Raw genomic sequence first — 15,940 nt, forward strand, 5'->3', positions numbered from 1 at the left:
TAGACACCACAAAAGCTGACAGCCTGCAACTATACAGCTCCCTGAACCTCAATTTCACAAATGAATCTCATTCTCTGACCTCCGGGTGCTGACTCCAACTGTCCTCCTTCAGCGTGCTCACAATACAGCCCTGTGGCGTCCAAACCCTGTCTGCAGGTTTACTGTCCAAACTCGGCAGCGTCCTGTTCCTTCCTCTACCCTAGGTCACAGACTCACACTTCCGTCTAGATCCATGCCATGCTTCCTTCTACACGTGTTCTCCTCACTGCCAGAGACAGGCTTTTCTGCTACTGTGACGATGCCAGCCACCTGCTATACAATGACAGCAGTAGCAGAACACATAAGACAGAGGTTCCACAGATTATACAGCTTCCCAACATCGTATCAATCAAGGCTTATGCAACATAAAGACAGGTACTTTTTCGGTGCCAGCCCCCTCCACACTGTTGGGTGGTGAATGGCAGGACACATGTATATATCCCACTTTTTGTCTTGATCATATCAAAGACCTCAAAGTTTCATTATTTGTTTTTAAGGTTGGCATACACAATATTGGGCCTTATTCTGCTGTGCCTTTCTCAAAGAAAAATTATATTTTTTCTTTTCTCCTTTTTAACTACATTACCCTGGCACTGTGCCCCCCCAAAATACACACACACACTCACACAAGCACTCCTTTCCACTGTTCCATTACATGTATCGTGCTGGACTCTCAGAACCCTGTTTCCCCTTTCATGCTCTCTCGTCAGGTTTCACAACCTGCACACACTCTCACCTCCCACGTACCGAGCACACACGGGATGGGAGAGAACACAGTTCCTAAGCTCTTACTCCTTGCTTCACTGGAAGAAGCAGAAGCCTCCTGTCCCCATTGAGAGCCCTGTGAGCTCTCTGCAGCCTGCACCCTGTGAGCAGTTGTCCCCAGTCCACTGCAGCACCCACCTCTGCCTCTGCAGCCAGCCCACTGCACACAGCCCACTGCACACAGCCCACTGCACACAGCCCACTGCACACAGCCCACTGCACACAGCCCACTACACATGCCTCTGCCTCTACCCTTAGGCTATATTACCCAATGAGGCCTTTTCAATTGGATTATTTATCAGCATGTACTTCAGCTGAAATATATTTAAAAGCACATTCTAGGTTGTCTACATTTTAATATGTTTTAAGTTAAATCATGCATACATGCATACGTGCACACGTGAGCATGAATCTATGCACGCCTGTACATAAATGCATGTCTACAACACACACCCCTTCCCTGTAGGAGTTCTCAATACTCATTTTCTCTCTCACTTCCTTTTCCCGTTTGAATTTCTCCTAATTTTGTACTACCATTCTTCTGAAAGCAGTCACATCAGGCTCACTAGAACCTTCCCATGGCTCTCCTCCTCCCACACGTGCCGCTGGCTCCACTCCGTGAACTCGACATCTCATGGTCTGTGTCTCCCTCCTTCCATAGTCTCTAGTCTTCCATCTTTCTTACCGATAACTCACACGCCACACCAGTCTATGCTCAAAGGTGCTTCGAAGTGGCTTTAGTTTCTTTCTTTCTATGGGTGAAAGGCATCCTACAGTCCCGCTACAGGCTGGCCCTCAACACCTTGCTGTCCAGTTCCCTGGCAACACCAGCATCCCGCCCCATCATGCTTCTGCATCAGCACCGAATTGTCTGCGTCAAGTGTCCTGAGCTTGAATGCCCCTTCACCACATTTAAAGGTTCGGGGACTAAGTGCCATCTCCTCAGAGAAGCCTTGTCTCAACACCACACCTCTCCACTGCTCTCTACCCCATCTCTCCTGACTTCACTGTAAATTCTATATGCTCAGACTTTGCTACAACTTGAGGACTCAGAACAATGCACATGATTAACAAACACTGAATAAATATACAAAATGTAATAGACACTGCACACTTGATATTAAATTAAATAGTTAATAAGATGATTTTTGGCAATGTCTGAAAATTTTTGGGTTAATATAACTAAGAACAGCATAGTAATGCATATGAGAAGTGTGCATGTAGGGCGAGTGTTAATGTGCAGCATGGGGGGCGGGTCAGAGGACAACTTTCAGGAGCAGTTTCTCTCCTTCCACACATGAGTACAGAGGACACAGCTCAGCTCATTAGGCCTGGCAGCAGGCACCTTCTCGCCAGCCCAAGAATGGCTGTTTTAATGTGAAAAGAATCAGGGAGGAAAATTGATATGTTCTCAAACAGAATGTGATTTCACTGTATTATTTATAGCACTTAGAAATTTAGTTAGTATTCTAAGAAGTGTGTCTTACTTCCTGAAAAAGAAGTTGCAATGATGCTAGCAAAGCAATAAACGAAGGGGTCAGCCTTCTAGAAAATAATTCTCACTGAGAACTTCAAGCGTCACTTGGCTTGGTGCTTATCAGAAGGTTTAAACTCTTCAGTGGGCCCCAGCGAATACAGGTTCTTGTGACCTCACCAAGGACTGGTGTGTCTCAAAAATCAATACCTTGGTTAGAGATACAGATTTTACTGATTTACATAACTGAGGTTGTCCTAAAGACCCATCAGCCTGTCTAGGATGAGTCACGGAGGACCTGGTTTGTCTATAATATGTACTTAAAAGTAATTAAAATGTTTATTCCTACAAAAGAGGGGGTGTACGGCGTATGTGCCCTCAGGTGAGCAGACTACCTCTCATTCACCCTGATCTATCCAGCTTGTACATCTGTGCATGAAAAATGATTTAGTATAGTGAAATGAAAATGCACAAGATTTGGGGCTTGAAGGAAGACTTAATTGGCTAATGAGCTTGAGTATCTTCTGTGCAGCACTAAGACAGTCAGCCAATGAGCTTAAGTGTTTTATCTGCAGCACTAAGACAGTCAGCCAATGAGCTTGAGTGTCTTCTGTGCAGCATTAAGACAGTCAGCCAATGAGCTTGAGTGTCTTATCTGCAGCACTAAGACAGTCAGCCAATGAGCTTAAGTGTTTTATCTGCAGCACTAAGACAGTCAGCCAATGAGCTTAAGTGTTTTATCTGCAGCACTAAGACAGTCAGCCAATGAGCTTGAGTGTCTTATCTGCAGCACTAAGACAGTCAGCCAATGAGCTTGAGTGTCTTATCTGCAGCACTAAGACAGTCAGGTCTTAGCTATCAGTGTACGTGCAGTGGGGCATAGCTGGATGCTGAGTATCCACAATAGCTGTACCAGAAACAAACATCCTAATGCAGATGAAAGAAACACTACCAGGTCAGGTTACCATGGTGATCCTCACACAGGGTGTATCAAGAGGAAACATGTCTTGATTTGTTAAGCACACCCATACTACTGGTTCCTATTAGATGGTACACACCAGGACATGTGGCCTCCGTCTGTGGCCAGGAGACTGACCGATGCTAAAAAGGCTTCACCGACCGTACCCTATACTCCTACCACAGGATTCCCGCTTCACTTGCTTCTATCAACCTACAAAAGACTTGCATTGAACTAAGTTTTTTTTTTTTTAAAAATTTTTTTGAATGCTTTGAGAGAAGGAGTCTTCCAATTTGTAATTCTCCTGCCTCAAAGTTCTGAGATTACAGGTATGCAATGCCAAACCCAGATTCAACTAAGATATTTTAAAATTTGTTATCAGATTCTATAACCACTGCCGTGTTCCTCATCATTTTCTCTGCTGTACTAAAAGAGCTGAATGGATTTCTAGATCATATTCCCTCACTGCATGTCAGTAGAACCTCATTCTTCTTCACATTAATCCGAAACAGCCAGACAAACTGAGCTTTAGTTCAATTTTCCTTTATGCGTCTATGTGAAATTTGAAATTTAATGCTTGACATTGTAATTGAATGCAAATGGTTTACTCAACATTTCCAAATTCTATCTATGCTCAATTTTGTCATTACTTCCTAAGTCCCAAAAAACACCAATGAATGCTTCCAACAGTTGGATCTTATTTACAAAGAAAAAACAAGAGTTTAAATTGTGTTATTGGGGGTTTGGTTGACTGGTTTGTTGATTTAAATGGAGTCTCACTATGTAGTCCTGGATAGTCTAGAACTGGCTATGTTGACCAAATGGGCCTCAGAGTTAGGGTAATTCTCTGTAAGTGTGTGCTGTGCCACACTCGGTTAAGAAAGCCTTGAATAAAATACTATTAGAACCTTAAATATCATAAACTAGCACATTTATTATCAACCAACCTCTTCACATGACAACAGTGCAGCGCCACCTATTGGCTAAAACACCACAATCCTCTTTTTAAACTTTACAAGGGAGAATTTCAAATCTAAAGAAGTACAACCGAACAAAATAATAAGAGTCCACATCCACTAAGCTTCAGCTGTTCCTAACCTGCGCTGACTCCATTTAATCCAGACTCACACCCAGTCTTTCCACATTCCCAGTCACACAGTGAATCCCGAACAGCACATATGACTTCAGCGCTTCCCTGAGGACGAGGAGTGAAGATGCCGACTTGTCTATGCAAGTCCTCAGGTCCCAACGGCGTAAGAATTAGGACATACACAGGAGCATGCTGCCTCTTACATTTATTCATGGGATCCAGTGCTTTCTCTAAGGAAACATAGAAAGGACCACCTGGGGCCCAGACACCCACTACGACACCAGTAAAGCATGCATGGTCTGTCAGCAGTGTCTGCAGTGAAAACACTGGGTGGCATCTGTGCAATCCCCACTTAGATATCCCCACGCTAGCTGGTGGTCCTTTCTAGTTTAAAAGTTCTGCAAACATTTCAGCACACAAAAATATGCTGACGTGCACAAGCCCCGTTCGCACATTGCTTCTTTAAAGTCACTTAATGATCTTGGAAATAAAGTGTGACACAGGCGTGTCTCTCTGTGTAATCTGCACCTTTATCAATACTTCATGAAACACACAATGTGTTTTTAATCTAATGTAAACTTACATATGATATGTATGCCCATTTTCTACCTACAAGTGTTTTTCTTGGTTTCTTTTTAAAATAACAAAACACAAATACCTTTAGATCCTCACATCACAAACCCTCACTAAGAGTCTTGCATGACTAAGTTCTCTCGGATAAAGTCAGGAATGTTCTATGCCACATATTGATTTCAAGAACTAGATAAGCAAACAAGTTATAGACTTTGGCAATGCCGTAATAATACACATAGTTCCTGCAAACCAAACCAACACCAAAAAATAATAAAACCCAAGCCAGAAACAAACTAATCAGCACTGTATCATGTAAAACTAACCAAGAGAATTAAAAAGATTATAACTCCAGGAACATATATAAGGCTTATAACTTAAATATAAATTATCCATGACAACTTCCTTTAACCATAAAAGAGAGGTCCATGTTGGAAACTGTAAAATCCATTAAAACATATATATTTTCAATTATAAGATTTCATTTGTAAGTTTCTTATGACTTCGACATTATTATTACTGACCAGGTTTTGAAGATATTGTAAGAAGATGCAAATTAACAGATTCAATGTTAATTCTTTCAATTTTTCATTCAGTCCACTTAAAATTGATGTGAATGACGTGGCCTGAGAAAACAGAGGGCCTTCCTTCCAGACTGGGTGTGGCTTTCACATGAGGCCAGGCTGACTGCCCCACAGCAGAACCCAGACAACACCGAATTAAGTTTTAACATTTTTTTCAGCCATTATTCTCCACAACAGCTTAGGGATTAATTTATCACCCGATGTATATTTAATATCCCGTGTTTAACAATGGCTGTGGCCCGGCTCTCAGCATATACTCCCAGTGGAGCAGTGAAGGCTCCTCTCTCTGAGGACTTCAGAAGTGCCATTTGGAAAAGGAAAGGGAGTAGGGAGAAACGGGATGGGGAAGGGGTCGTGACAATTGACGACCTTAAAGGGGAAGTGAGTATGATCAGAGTATCTGATATACAATTATAAAAATTTCACAATGAAACCCATTATTCAGGGCTGGAGAGATGGCTCGGTGGTTAAGAGTACGAACTGCTCTTCCAGAGGTCCTGAGTTCAAATCCCAGCAACCACACGGTGGCTCATAACCATCTATAATAGAATCAGATGCCCTCCTCTGGTGTGTCTGAAGACAGTGACAGTGTACTCACACAGGAAATATATTAAAACCAAAAGTTTCCATCTTTACATCACCTTTCTGCTGACTCTGCGAACATCATCCAAATTGTGCTTCTTTAGCAAAGTAATGGATCTGTAGGGGACTCAGGCCCACACTAGCACTGAGTGTGTACTAGCTATACTTTCAGACCTCTAAGAACTCAACATAAGCACTCTGTGCCCTATACCAACATTGGAAGCTACTGGGCGCGTGCTCAGTCCCACCCAGCTCCTAGTGATGCCCGCGGCAGACCACACTGCATCTTGCGGAGGGAAAGCTCCTCACACTGTGCTGGCTCTCGATCTCCTCGTGCTTCTGCTGCAGGGCCTGGGAAGCCCTGATGGAGTCTCCGATGCCCCACTGTGCTCTCAGCTGCTCCGATCCAGGCCCTTCAAGCCAGTTCACAACCTACAAATGAAGAGATGGAAATAACCAAAAGCTCTTCAAATTTTCATTCTCATTAGTTTCCCGTCCCCAAATTCCTGAATTCTTCAAATGTTTATAAGTTAAATTATTCAAATCCTATTTAAATATCTATTAAATATTTTAAAAATCACTTGCAGTAAATGTCTCATGTGGAATTACCAGAGACCTAAATTAGGAAAAACGAACACTAGCTAACACTCAGCTTTCGGCTATCTGACTGTCTGCCAGGCTGAGGTAAGAAACAAACCAGAAACCAACAAAGTAAACACTGGGATGCTTCTATTAAAAAGGGTTAGATTTCACTTATAATAAGAGACCCAGAACTTCCAGGTTTTGAGTTGGGGAAGACATCAAAAGTGACATTGGTCAAAGGTTTTAACCAACACTTCGGAAAACCGAGTTTTGGCAGTTAAGCAACTTGTCCAAGGTGACAATATATTATTGAAAAAACCTAAGGACACATGTAATGACTCAGCAGAATGTTCTTTCCAAAGCCTTAAAAGCACTCAGGTAACAGAGTTCAAATACTACCTGCTTGCTTTGGTAACAGGCTGAAGGATAAGACTGCTTTAATATGTTCTAGGTGTCTTCCTAGGATCAACTAAACACCTAGACTTCTGAGAAGCCCCCACAAACTCAGGGAGATCTACAGTTTGCCAGGATGATGGGACCCACCGCTCACCCGAGGTGTCAGAGCAGATATAAGAAGGCAAGAACCATCTGGGGTAGATGAGTCACTCTGACATCAAAAGTCCATGCTCCATTGTGAGTCACTGGACTGTACGAGATACGAACAGTTAAGACCTGAGCCTGGGACAGTTTCAGTAGAACAACATTACCAAGTAGTGCTGGTTACATCCTCGTAACCAGGTGCTTGGAGGGCAGAGTAACAACCCGACTCACGAGGGAGGTCCTGCTAACTCTTCCTGTGCACTTGCTGCTAAGGAATTCTAGTAAAACAGAGGAAGAACAATACCACCGAGCGTCACCTGTTGCTAAGTTACAACAGAGTCCCAGACTAGATGTCCAGTGACTTAAACCTAACCTTAGGACAGTTCTCACCAAGGGATGCAGATGCTACCTTTGCTTGCTGGGATAGCCCCTACCTCACAGTGCACAGTGCACGGGATGGACACACTCAGTTTTAAGTGCTTAAGCAATCTTTTTTATAATTACATAAATGTACAACATAGGAAACCATGTGTATGTCCCGTTCATTTTCAAAGCAGCTTTCCTGTGTCATTCTAGATGTATTTGCTTCAGCCAACTCCTAAGATCCAAGTAGTTTCTATCTTGTGATTTTCACTTCTCACTACTGGAGTGATTTTCCAAGTGCTAACTAACTACGATGATTTTTAATAAGTTTACAAACCACGTTTTAAGCAGGCCACCCCTTTGCCTGCCTCTCTCCAACTATCCAGTCAATCAATCCATTCACCCTAAGATGTACAGCTATTGTATCTCTGTTCAAAACTCTGTTGTTGCATGGGTACATGATTATATGAAAAATACACAGTAGTCATATATAGTTTTTACTCTAATTTTGTCTTACTTCCTTGGAAATATGTCCATTGGGCCTTTCATGTCCAATGATAAAAATGCTAATGACTAATGTGTAAATCAGTCCTGTAAAATACTTGCTTCTATCCACAACAACCAATAGTAAGTTTTAATTGTATTTTCCAATAACCTTTGCAAGGAACATAAACTATTGTTCTGGAAATACTCCTGCCATCTAAAAAGAAATCTGTCCATACAGTTATTAGCAGTACAGAACACACTGCAAATGTCTGTTTATTACATATGTAGGGTCTTCTGTGATCTCTCTGTCTTTTTATCTTATACTCTACTGCACTAAAATATAAATGTTTGCTTTAGGGATCAATACGACCACAGGGTCTGGTCCTCAACGTCTTCCGTCTCTCACCTGAGCGTCTTTATGGGAGCAGGGCTCTAGGACCTGCTTTACTTCACTGGATGGTGTCACTTTCACAGAGGAGACATGAGCAGGTGCCAGTTGTTATCCCAGCTCTGTTCCCACAATTACTTTGACAAAAGTGTACCAGGCTGCTTTCTGGACATGCCAGTTGGTAAACCTAAGACACCTAGTACTGCTCCCTGTTTTAGTTAAGCCCCACACTTTCTTAAGAAACGTACAAGCCTCTTGGGAAAATACAGATGAGAGACAAACCATCGAGCCTGAGAGGACAAGAGCTAGACCCCAGGGAGGGTGGGGAAGCACGGAGGCTGAGACTTACAAACACCATCTACCATGACAAGTCTTACACATTGCCTGCCGTACCCCGGCAGTAGCCCCATGTGCCATATTTAAGGTGAAGGCAGAACTCAACTCACACTGGCTGCTGCTTGCTGATACTTAAACAGGAACGTGAACTTGTCCTCATGGGTTCCTACGCTGCCCTACTTCTCCTAAAACTCTTGCCCTTTTACCTTCTACACAGCAAGAAAGCTAAATCACCGGACACCCCCGACCCGAGTTTCCTGCCCTGTAGTCAGTCGGCTGCATTAGTACAGTGACACAAAGGGGAGCTGAAGAATAGACCGGAGAGGAGTCGTAAACTTGAGCATGACCTCAGCTCAAGGACAGACATCTCACTGACACAGAAAGCCAACCACACAAGCAGCAGTACATACAACCTTAATGCACAGAAACCAGTGTTTCTCGGTATAGAACGCCATAGGGTAGACGCAGAAACTGTATGACTGTTCCCAATAACGTTATTCAAATTGAGGCCAAGGCCTAGAAAACAAGTCCATTTAAATGCATCAATGATGGTGGCTTGCCAAATGGTGTTATAAAATTTTCATACACACTTCACTCAGTCAAATATGAATGCTAACTTACTTTAAAAACAGTTTATACATAATCTATAACAATATGAACCCTCAAACAGTTATTGATACATTTAGATGCAAAGTATAACCTTGGAGATGTGTCCTTAAAACCTGTGAGCGAATATTTACACAAGCCAATTGCCGTCCACACTGTGTCTCAGGTGGCTGGCATGAGGGTGAGTCAGGCCGCAAACGAGGTCTACAGCAGGAGGGCAGCCAGACTGCAGTACAGTCTGGGGACTGGGAAGAGAACCTCCAGCTGTGCACTCGTGCACACGAGAGTGCATCTTACTCTGCACCTACACCACAGCCTCTTCAGTGAAATGGTGCCGTTGCTTACCCAGGAGCATGTGAAACCTAACTCCCACCTTCACAGAAGCAGCATGGGGGAATCTCTGCATTCCCCACCAAGGCTAACACTGTCCATTTAAACTGTGATGGAGAATTCCCAGGTGACTACCTAACGCTTGGTTTACTGAAGCGACCCACCACTCGTGTGCTACGTTCTCAGTGGATCGAGTACAGCTAAGTGGACAACTCGGGGTTCACTGATTTAACATCAACAGACATGTGGCTTTCCAATTAGCTTTATATAAAATGATCTCCCCAAGTACGCAAGGTACTCTGGCACATGGCAAGTGTTCAGCATGCCACTCACACGCTACTGTGGGTACATTTAAATAACCAGCTTGGCAAGGGAACTAGATCTTTCCTCACGTCTGTGGGAATGCTGCATGCTGACCATTGGTCCACCAGCACGTTTGCGGCTTCACAGAGAAAACAGCCAGGTGTGGCCACGTGTGCCTGCAATGCCAGCATTCAAGAAGCTGAGGCTTGAGAACGAGAATGAAAATGGTGAGCTCAAGGCCTGCCTGGGCTACAAATGAGTCCTTGTCTTTAAAAGAAGTTAACATCAACAACAACAAAACCTGGAGCTGTAGTTATCTGTAATCTATCTGTTTTTAACAATGATGTTAACTATCACAATCATCATAAATATCATCATCATCATCATCATTTCCTTTCTCTCATCTCTTTACTGGACATTCAAAAATAAGTGTGTCAATACGTTAACTTCTTCGAGCCTCTCTATGTAGCAAAACGCACGTGGCAATCAATCTTTTGTCTATGTGTAAACCCCAAAGCAAGAACTTGTAACATATCAGGTGTTAAGGATCTTATAAAATTATCATTTTGCATCTTCATTTAAAAGTCTTAGTAAATGGATGTGTTACTTTGTTATTGCTGTAACTGTTCTCTTTGTGGAGGAAGAAGCAAGGGCATAGAACAGTCTCCCAAGGCCAAGCTGCTCAGAAGACGAAAGGCCAGATCCAGACAACCTGGGTTCAGAATCTGTGCCTCGTTCTCTCTGTGCTGTTAAAGGTACAGGCTAACGCTCATTCAGTACAGACTGCCGTGACATGCTAACCAGCACCCAGAACAAGCCACGATTGAACATACGCTCAAACATCTTTAATTTATATGTGACTAACGTTAATAAAAGACTCAATTTTCTGCCTGGAATTCATCTTCCTTTCATATCTTACTAATTTAGTCAGAGGTCCTAAAGTATAGATATCCTGCAGGCCAAATCTGGCCCATCACCTGTTTTGAAAATAAAGTTTTACTGAAAACAGGCCATGCACATCATATACATTTCCTAATCTTACACATTTCTTACACTGTATGGAAGTCTAAGCAGCTGTAACTGCAGAAAACACAGCACGATCCATAAAGCTTAAACATTCAGCCTTTATGTGGAATGTCAGCTAATGTTTTCTCCAGGGGCATCCAACATTTTGGCTTCCCTGTGCTACACTGGATGATGAGATATCTTGGGACACACATTCCAGAAAGTGTCCAACCTGTTACCTAGGAGTTTATTCCATGTGACACTGCTGTCCTGGGCCAGAGGGCAGGCTGGACATTCCCGTGACAAGTCTAGCTTAGTATACATACAGTACTAGAGACCTTGCTTCTTCTGAAAGTGATCCTGTACATGTTAATTGATAAGACACTCTGTAGACTCCAAATCACTTCCTTATTACCCCATTCTCTAGCCACCAAGAACTGCCAACTTCCTGAACCCCCTTCTTCACTGTGTGGCAAAATCTGCCATGTTCCTAGAAAATAAAATCAACTGCTACCTCCTCTCCCTCTAAGCCTTCCCAGACCACAGCAGCCTCAGAAACCATCAGTCTAGAAACACCCAAAGCACTGCTTCTTTCCTTGTGATATTTAATGCTATTCTACTTACTCTGTCAACAAACAAAACTGAATCTGTTTTATAGCCTGTATACAATTTAGCACCATGTCTAAATATTTACTAGAATCAATGAATCTAGATCTTTAAAAGAACACTGCAGTATTTCAAGTTGCTTGCACGTGTTTGTAAAGGTTTTCTTTTTATGTGTGTATAAATGTGTGTGTACTGCGTGTATGAATGTGTGTGTACTGCGTGTATGAATGTGTGTGTGTGTGTGTGTGTGTGCATGGGTGTCCACAGAGACACACAGGTACCTGTGGATGACAGAAAGGCACAGAGCATCAGATCCCCTGCAGCTAGTTGACAGGCAACTGGGACCCTTGAAGTGGGTACTGGGAACTGAACTCAAATCCTCTGCAAGAAACAGTATACTTTCTTACTGCTAAGCCATATCTCTAGCTGAGCCAGCTTGTTCCTTCGAATAAAATTATTTAAAGGTTTATTTTCTTAATTGTTCAGGAGATAAAAGTCTATCATAATCTAATGAACAAAAATGTCTCATATTTGTTGTGGTATTTTCAGACATATTCTGTATGAAAATCAATCCTAAAAGCAACTAAAACTTCATAAGTACATTAGTTTTTACTAATAGTATAAATGGGTACATTTAATATTAGAATTACCTACATCATGCGTATTACTTTTGTATGTTAATAGAATACTTTACAATGATAGTAAACAGTCTAGTAAGTTTTAGAAATTAAGAGTAACTCAAACAACCAAGTTCAAATGTTATGAATTAAATGAATACAGAAAGCATTTATTTTTAAAGTACTTGTTTTTGAAGTCATTTTTTTAGTGAGTTAAATAATCAATTCCACCATCACTGAAATAATTTTACTTTCGTGTAGATGCTCCCTATGAAGATATGAATCCAGTCTGCAATCTCTGAAGTTCTCTATGTGACATAAAAAAGACTTGCTACAGTCAGGCACACGTCAGACATTATTGGGAAGACACCCGGAATGCACAGGGATGAGGCCTGGCACACATCAGACATTATCGGGAAGACACCCGGAATGCACAGGGATGAGGCCGGGCAGTCCGACACCCACCTGCATCACCTTTTGCTGGATCTCCTCTAACTGTGTGCGCTTGCTGCGCTGCCTGCAGACTTCCTGGTAGCGCGTATACTGCTCCCGGAGCGAGTCTAACAACTTCATAACCTGTGGCTGGGCGAGCAGTTCGTCATCCATAGGAGACCACGAGACCCCGCCATCGGAGCCGTTGAACCGACGCTGCTGTAATTCAGATAACAACTCATGCCCTTTACAAATGAAAGATACTTGTAATTAATGCCCACAAAAATACAGTCTCTACGGTTGATCTTTAAATCCTAGTCCTGCTCTTAAAACCTGTCCTTCTGCCTTCTCATAAGGAATGAAACACAAGTGGAAACTTCATAGACCATTGAGTAGGAAAACTGCGTACGTGCACACACGTGAGAACAGTTATCTAATATATACTAGAAAACATATTGAAACAAATGGCCAATCGTGTAAATACAAACACCCTATACACCACAGTAAATATAGACCATATATGTTGATAAATATCAGATTCTTGGTGGATTATTACTTAAGATGTGTCAATAAATTGTCTTTGTGAGACAAAATTGCACTCCAGAATCCTCATTACTAATTCAAGAATGTGTGGGGTTCCAGCTCTTCCCACTCAAGCACAGCACTTAAAGGAGAAGTTGACAGTGACGCAAATGCATCCTCGGAGTCGCTGGGGGAGTGTGTATGAGCCGTACAGAGTAAACCGAAACACTCTCGAGTGCCTGTGACCAGTGACTGAGTAGTGAACAGGTCATGCAGGCGGAAGAATTACACACGGCAAGCGTGCTCAGGAGTTTACTCAGACGTGAGAAGCTGACACAGAAAATGACAAAGCCACAGGCACACTGGCAACTTTAAAGATGACGAGGCTGCCTGCCCAGAATAAACTATCCCGATTGTTACACGGGCATCGCACATAGTGTGCCCAGAATAAACTATCCCGATTGTTATACGGGCATCGCACATACAGAGATATAAATTTTCTTCTTCTCTTTGTTTTGGAAGTATCCTAAATTTAAATAGCTTTTAAAGTATAGAATGAGAAGGTTTTTTGGTAGATTTTAAATATAACCAATTTCTAAGAAACAATCTATTTGCTCTAAATCTCCATTACACACCTTCAGTACCTACTTTAAGTGTTCATAGCATATAAAATAAAACTTAGTGCATATATTTAAATATTTAAAATGTTCCTAAATCAATGGCTTAAAGTAAGATGCTTTTGAAATGTTAAATAATGCATGAAACTAAGTTTTCATATAAAATAGTACTTTTACTGGCCAACTACAGTAATTCTAAACATGTAATTTATGGGTTATAAGTATTCCTTTGCTCCCTAAGGAACTAAGATCTATATCGTACTAAAAACTGAAATACAGCTGAATAAATACATCAAAACTATTCATATTTTAAAACTGCACCTGGCATTTTTTAAATTGAAAATATATTTGTTTTAAAAATCTGTGGAAATACTTAAAACACATCAGAATCTTTGCATGAACTCCATATAATCTATGTGTGTGTTTATCATTAGTATCAGAACACACCCATGTTTTTATTATTCTGACAAATGAAATCTTAGCATTTTCCTTGCAGGTACCATTTAAACCAGAGAACACTCAGGACAGTCATTTCAGAGAACACCCCTAAGCTCACTGCCTGGCTTCAGGTTCTGACTACAGGCCTCGCTGGCCACACCGATGCCACAGAACTCTGCCCATGAGGGATGAGCTCGAGCTTTGGGCCTGCCAGGAACATGGGCAGCTCCTGAGCCACATCTGAGCCCTTCTTCATAGTTCTTAATTCTGAGAGGAGATCTTGGTAAACTCCTCAAACTTTCATTTAACTCATTCTGTGGATCAGGCAGGCCTTGAACTTGTTACCTTCCTGCATCTCTCTCCCAGGCACTGGAATTAATCACCTTGTGCCACTCAGCCCAGCTTAAGCATTTATGCCTCAGTTTCACTTCTTTTAAAATGAAGCAACAAGAGCAGCCTCACTGCTGCTGAGGAATAAATGGGTTGACACATTAGTTTGTGCCTGGAACCCAGTAAGACTAAAATAAAGGCACAGTATTTCATTAGAAGAATTCCAATCCATTCTCCTAGGACTGATGGCTCTCTACTACACTCATGGGGCAGGGCACGCAGCAGAAAGCACCGGGCATCAGTGTGCAGGGCCACCACCAAGGACTTAGTGATTTGCACAGATGATTACAAACTGCTGTAGCTGGTGCCTCTTTAAGCTGTAGTGATACATTTTCTTAATTGATTCTGAACAACTTATTTACTTAGGTTAAATTTTTACCTGTACACCCTGAGTTCTTGAATATAAAAGAGAGACAGTAATACTAATTATCTCAAATGCTGTTGAGAGAATATAGCACTTAGCAAGTATTCAATAATCATAAAACCCCAATGAGATAAAATTAAGTGAACCTTTTGAAATTAATTTTATAAAATAGGAAATAAATCCAAGACTTTAAGAGAAAATAATTTATCATTATTACTGTTTAAATATTATATTAAAACCATCAGGTTCATCCCATATAGTGTGAAAATCTTCCCTTTAAGCCCCTACTACATTAACAACTTGCATGTTGAGTAAATTTTTTAAAGAGACTAAGATTTTGTTTACTAGATTATTATCATCACTAGTAAATGAAGTTTTCTTTTTCACTTTACCTGTCTGAAGAACTGTCTCAGGATCAACAGATGGAAGAAAGTTTAAATCCACAGACCTAGAAGACATCAAAAGAATCATTTTCAAATGCTGTAATATTCCTACAAATCTATTTCAAAATTGTTTTACACTTAATACATTTATTCTGGAAAGATCTGATGCTCAATTCTATCAGATCATTACAGAGCCAGCACTGGTGTCCCTCAAACTGTTCTACAACACAGCAAGTAAGTACTACCAACTCATCTTCTGAAGCCAAGACCAGAGAAAACACAGCAAAAAGAACAATTTCCCTGAATGAAAATAAATGTGCAAATTTCTTGTTATAATATTTGCAAACCAAATCCAACAACACGTTAAGAAGATTGCACACTATTGCCAAGTTGCGCTGGCTCCATAGAAAATGTAAGAACGGTTCAACATATATAATTAAGTCAGTATACTATCGCACACACAGCCTTCAGAACGGAAACCTCAACAGACACAGACTTTCATTCTCCACATTCTTCTTCATCCCTGCATCTGAATTCTTGACTAGTGCAGTGACACAAGGGAGACACAGG

At 41.6% G+C, this 15,940-nt stretch overlaps 1 protein-coding gene across 2 annotated transcripts in view; it reads right to left on the reverse strand.

Moving 5' to 3' along the window:
- Positions 1 to 15,940, reverse strand: part of SESTD1 (SEC14 and spectrin domain containing 1) — a 95,073-nt gene that overhangs the window by 19,115 nt on the left and 60,018 nt on the right. For both annotated transcript variants that reach the window (XM_080927729.1, XM_080927730.1), the window contains exons 8-10: positions 15,380 to 15,435; positions 12,690 to 12,901; positions 6,372 to 6,494 (exon numbers count right to left, since the gene is read on the reverse strand). In XM_080927729.1, coding sequence (XP_080783855.1) covers positions 6,372 to 6,494; positions 12,690 to 12,901; positions 15,380 to 15,435 — 391 coding nt within the window. The remainder of the gene's footprint in view (positions 1 to 6,371; positions 6,495 to 12,689; positions 12,902 to 15,379; positions 15,436 to 15,940) is intronic.

Source organism: Micromys minutus, assembly GCF_963924665.1.
Source record: "Micromys minutus genome assembly, chromosome: 13".
NCBI classification, from domain to species: domain Eukaryota; kingdom Metazoa; phylum Chordata; class Mammalia; order Rodentia; family Muridae; genus Micromys; species Micromys minutus.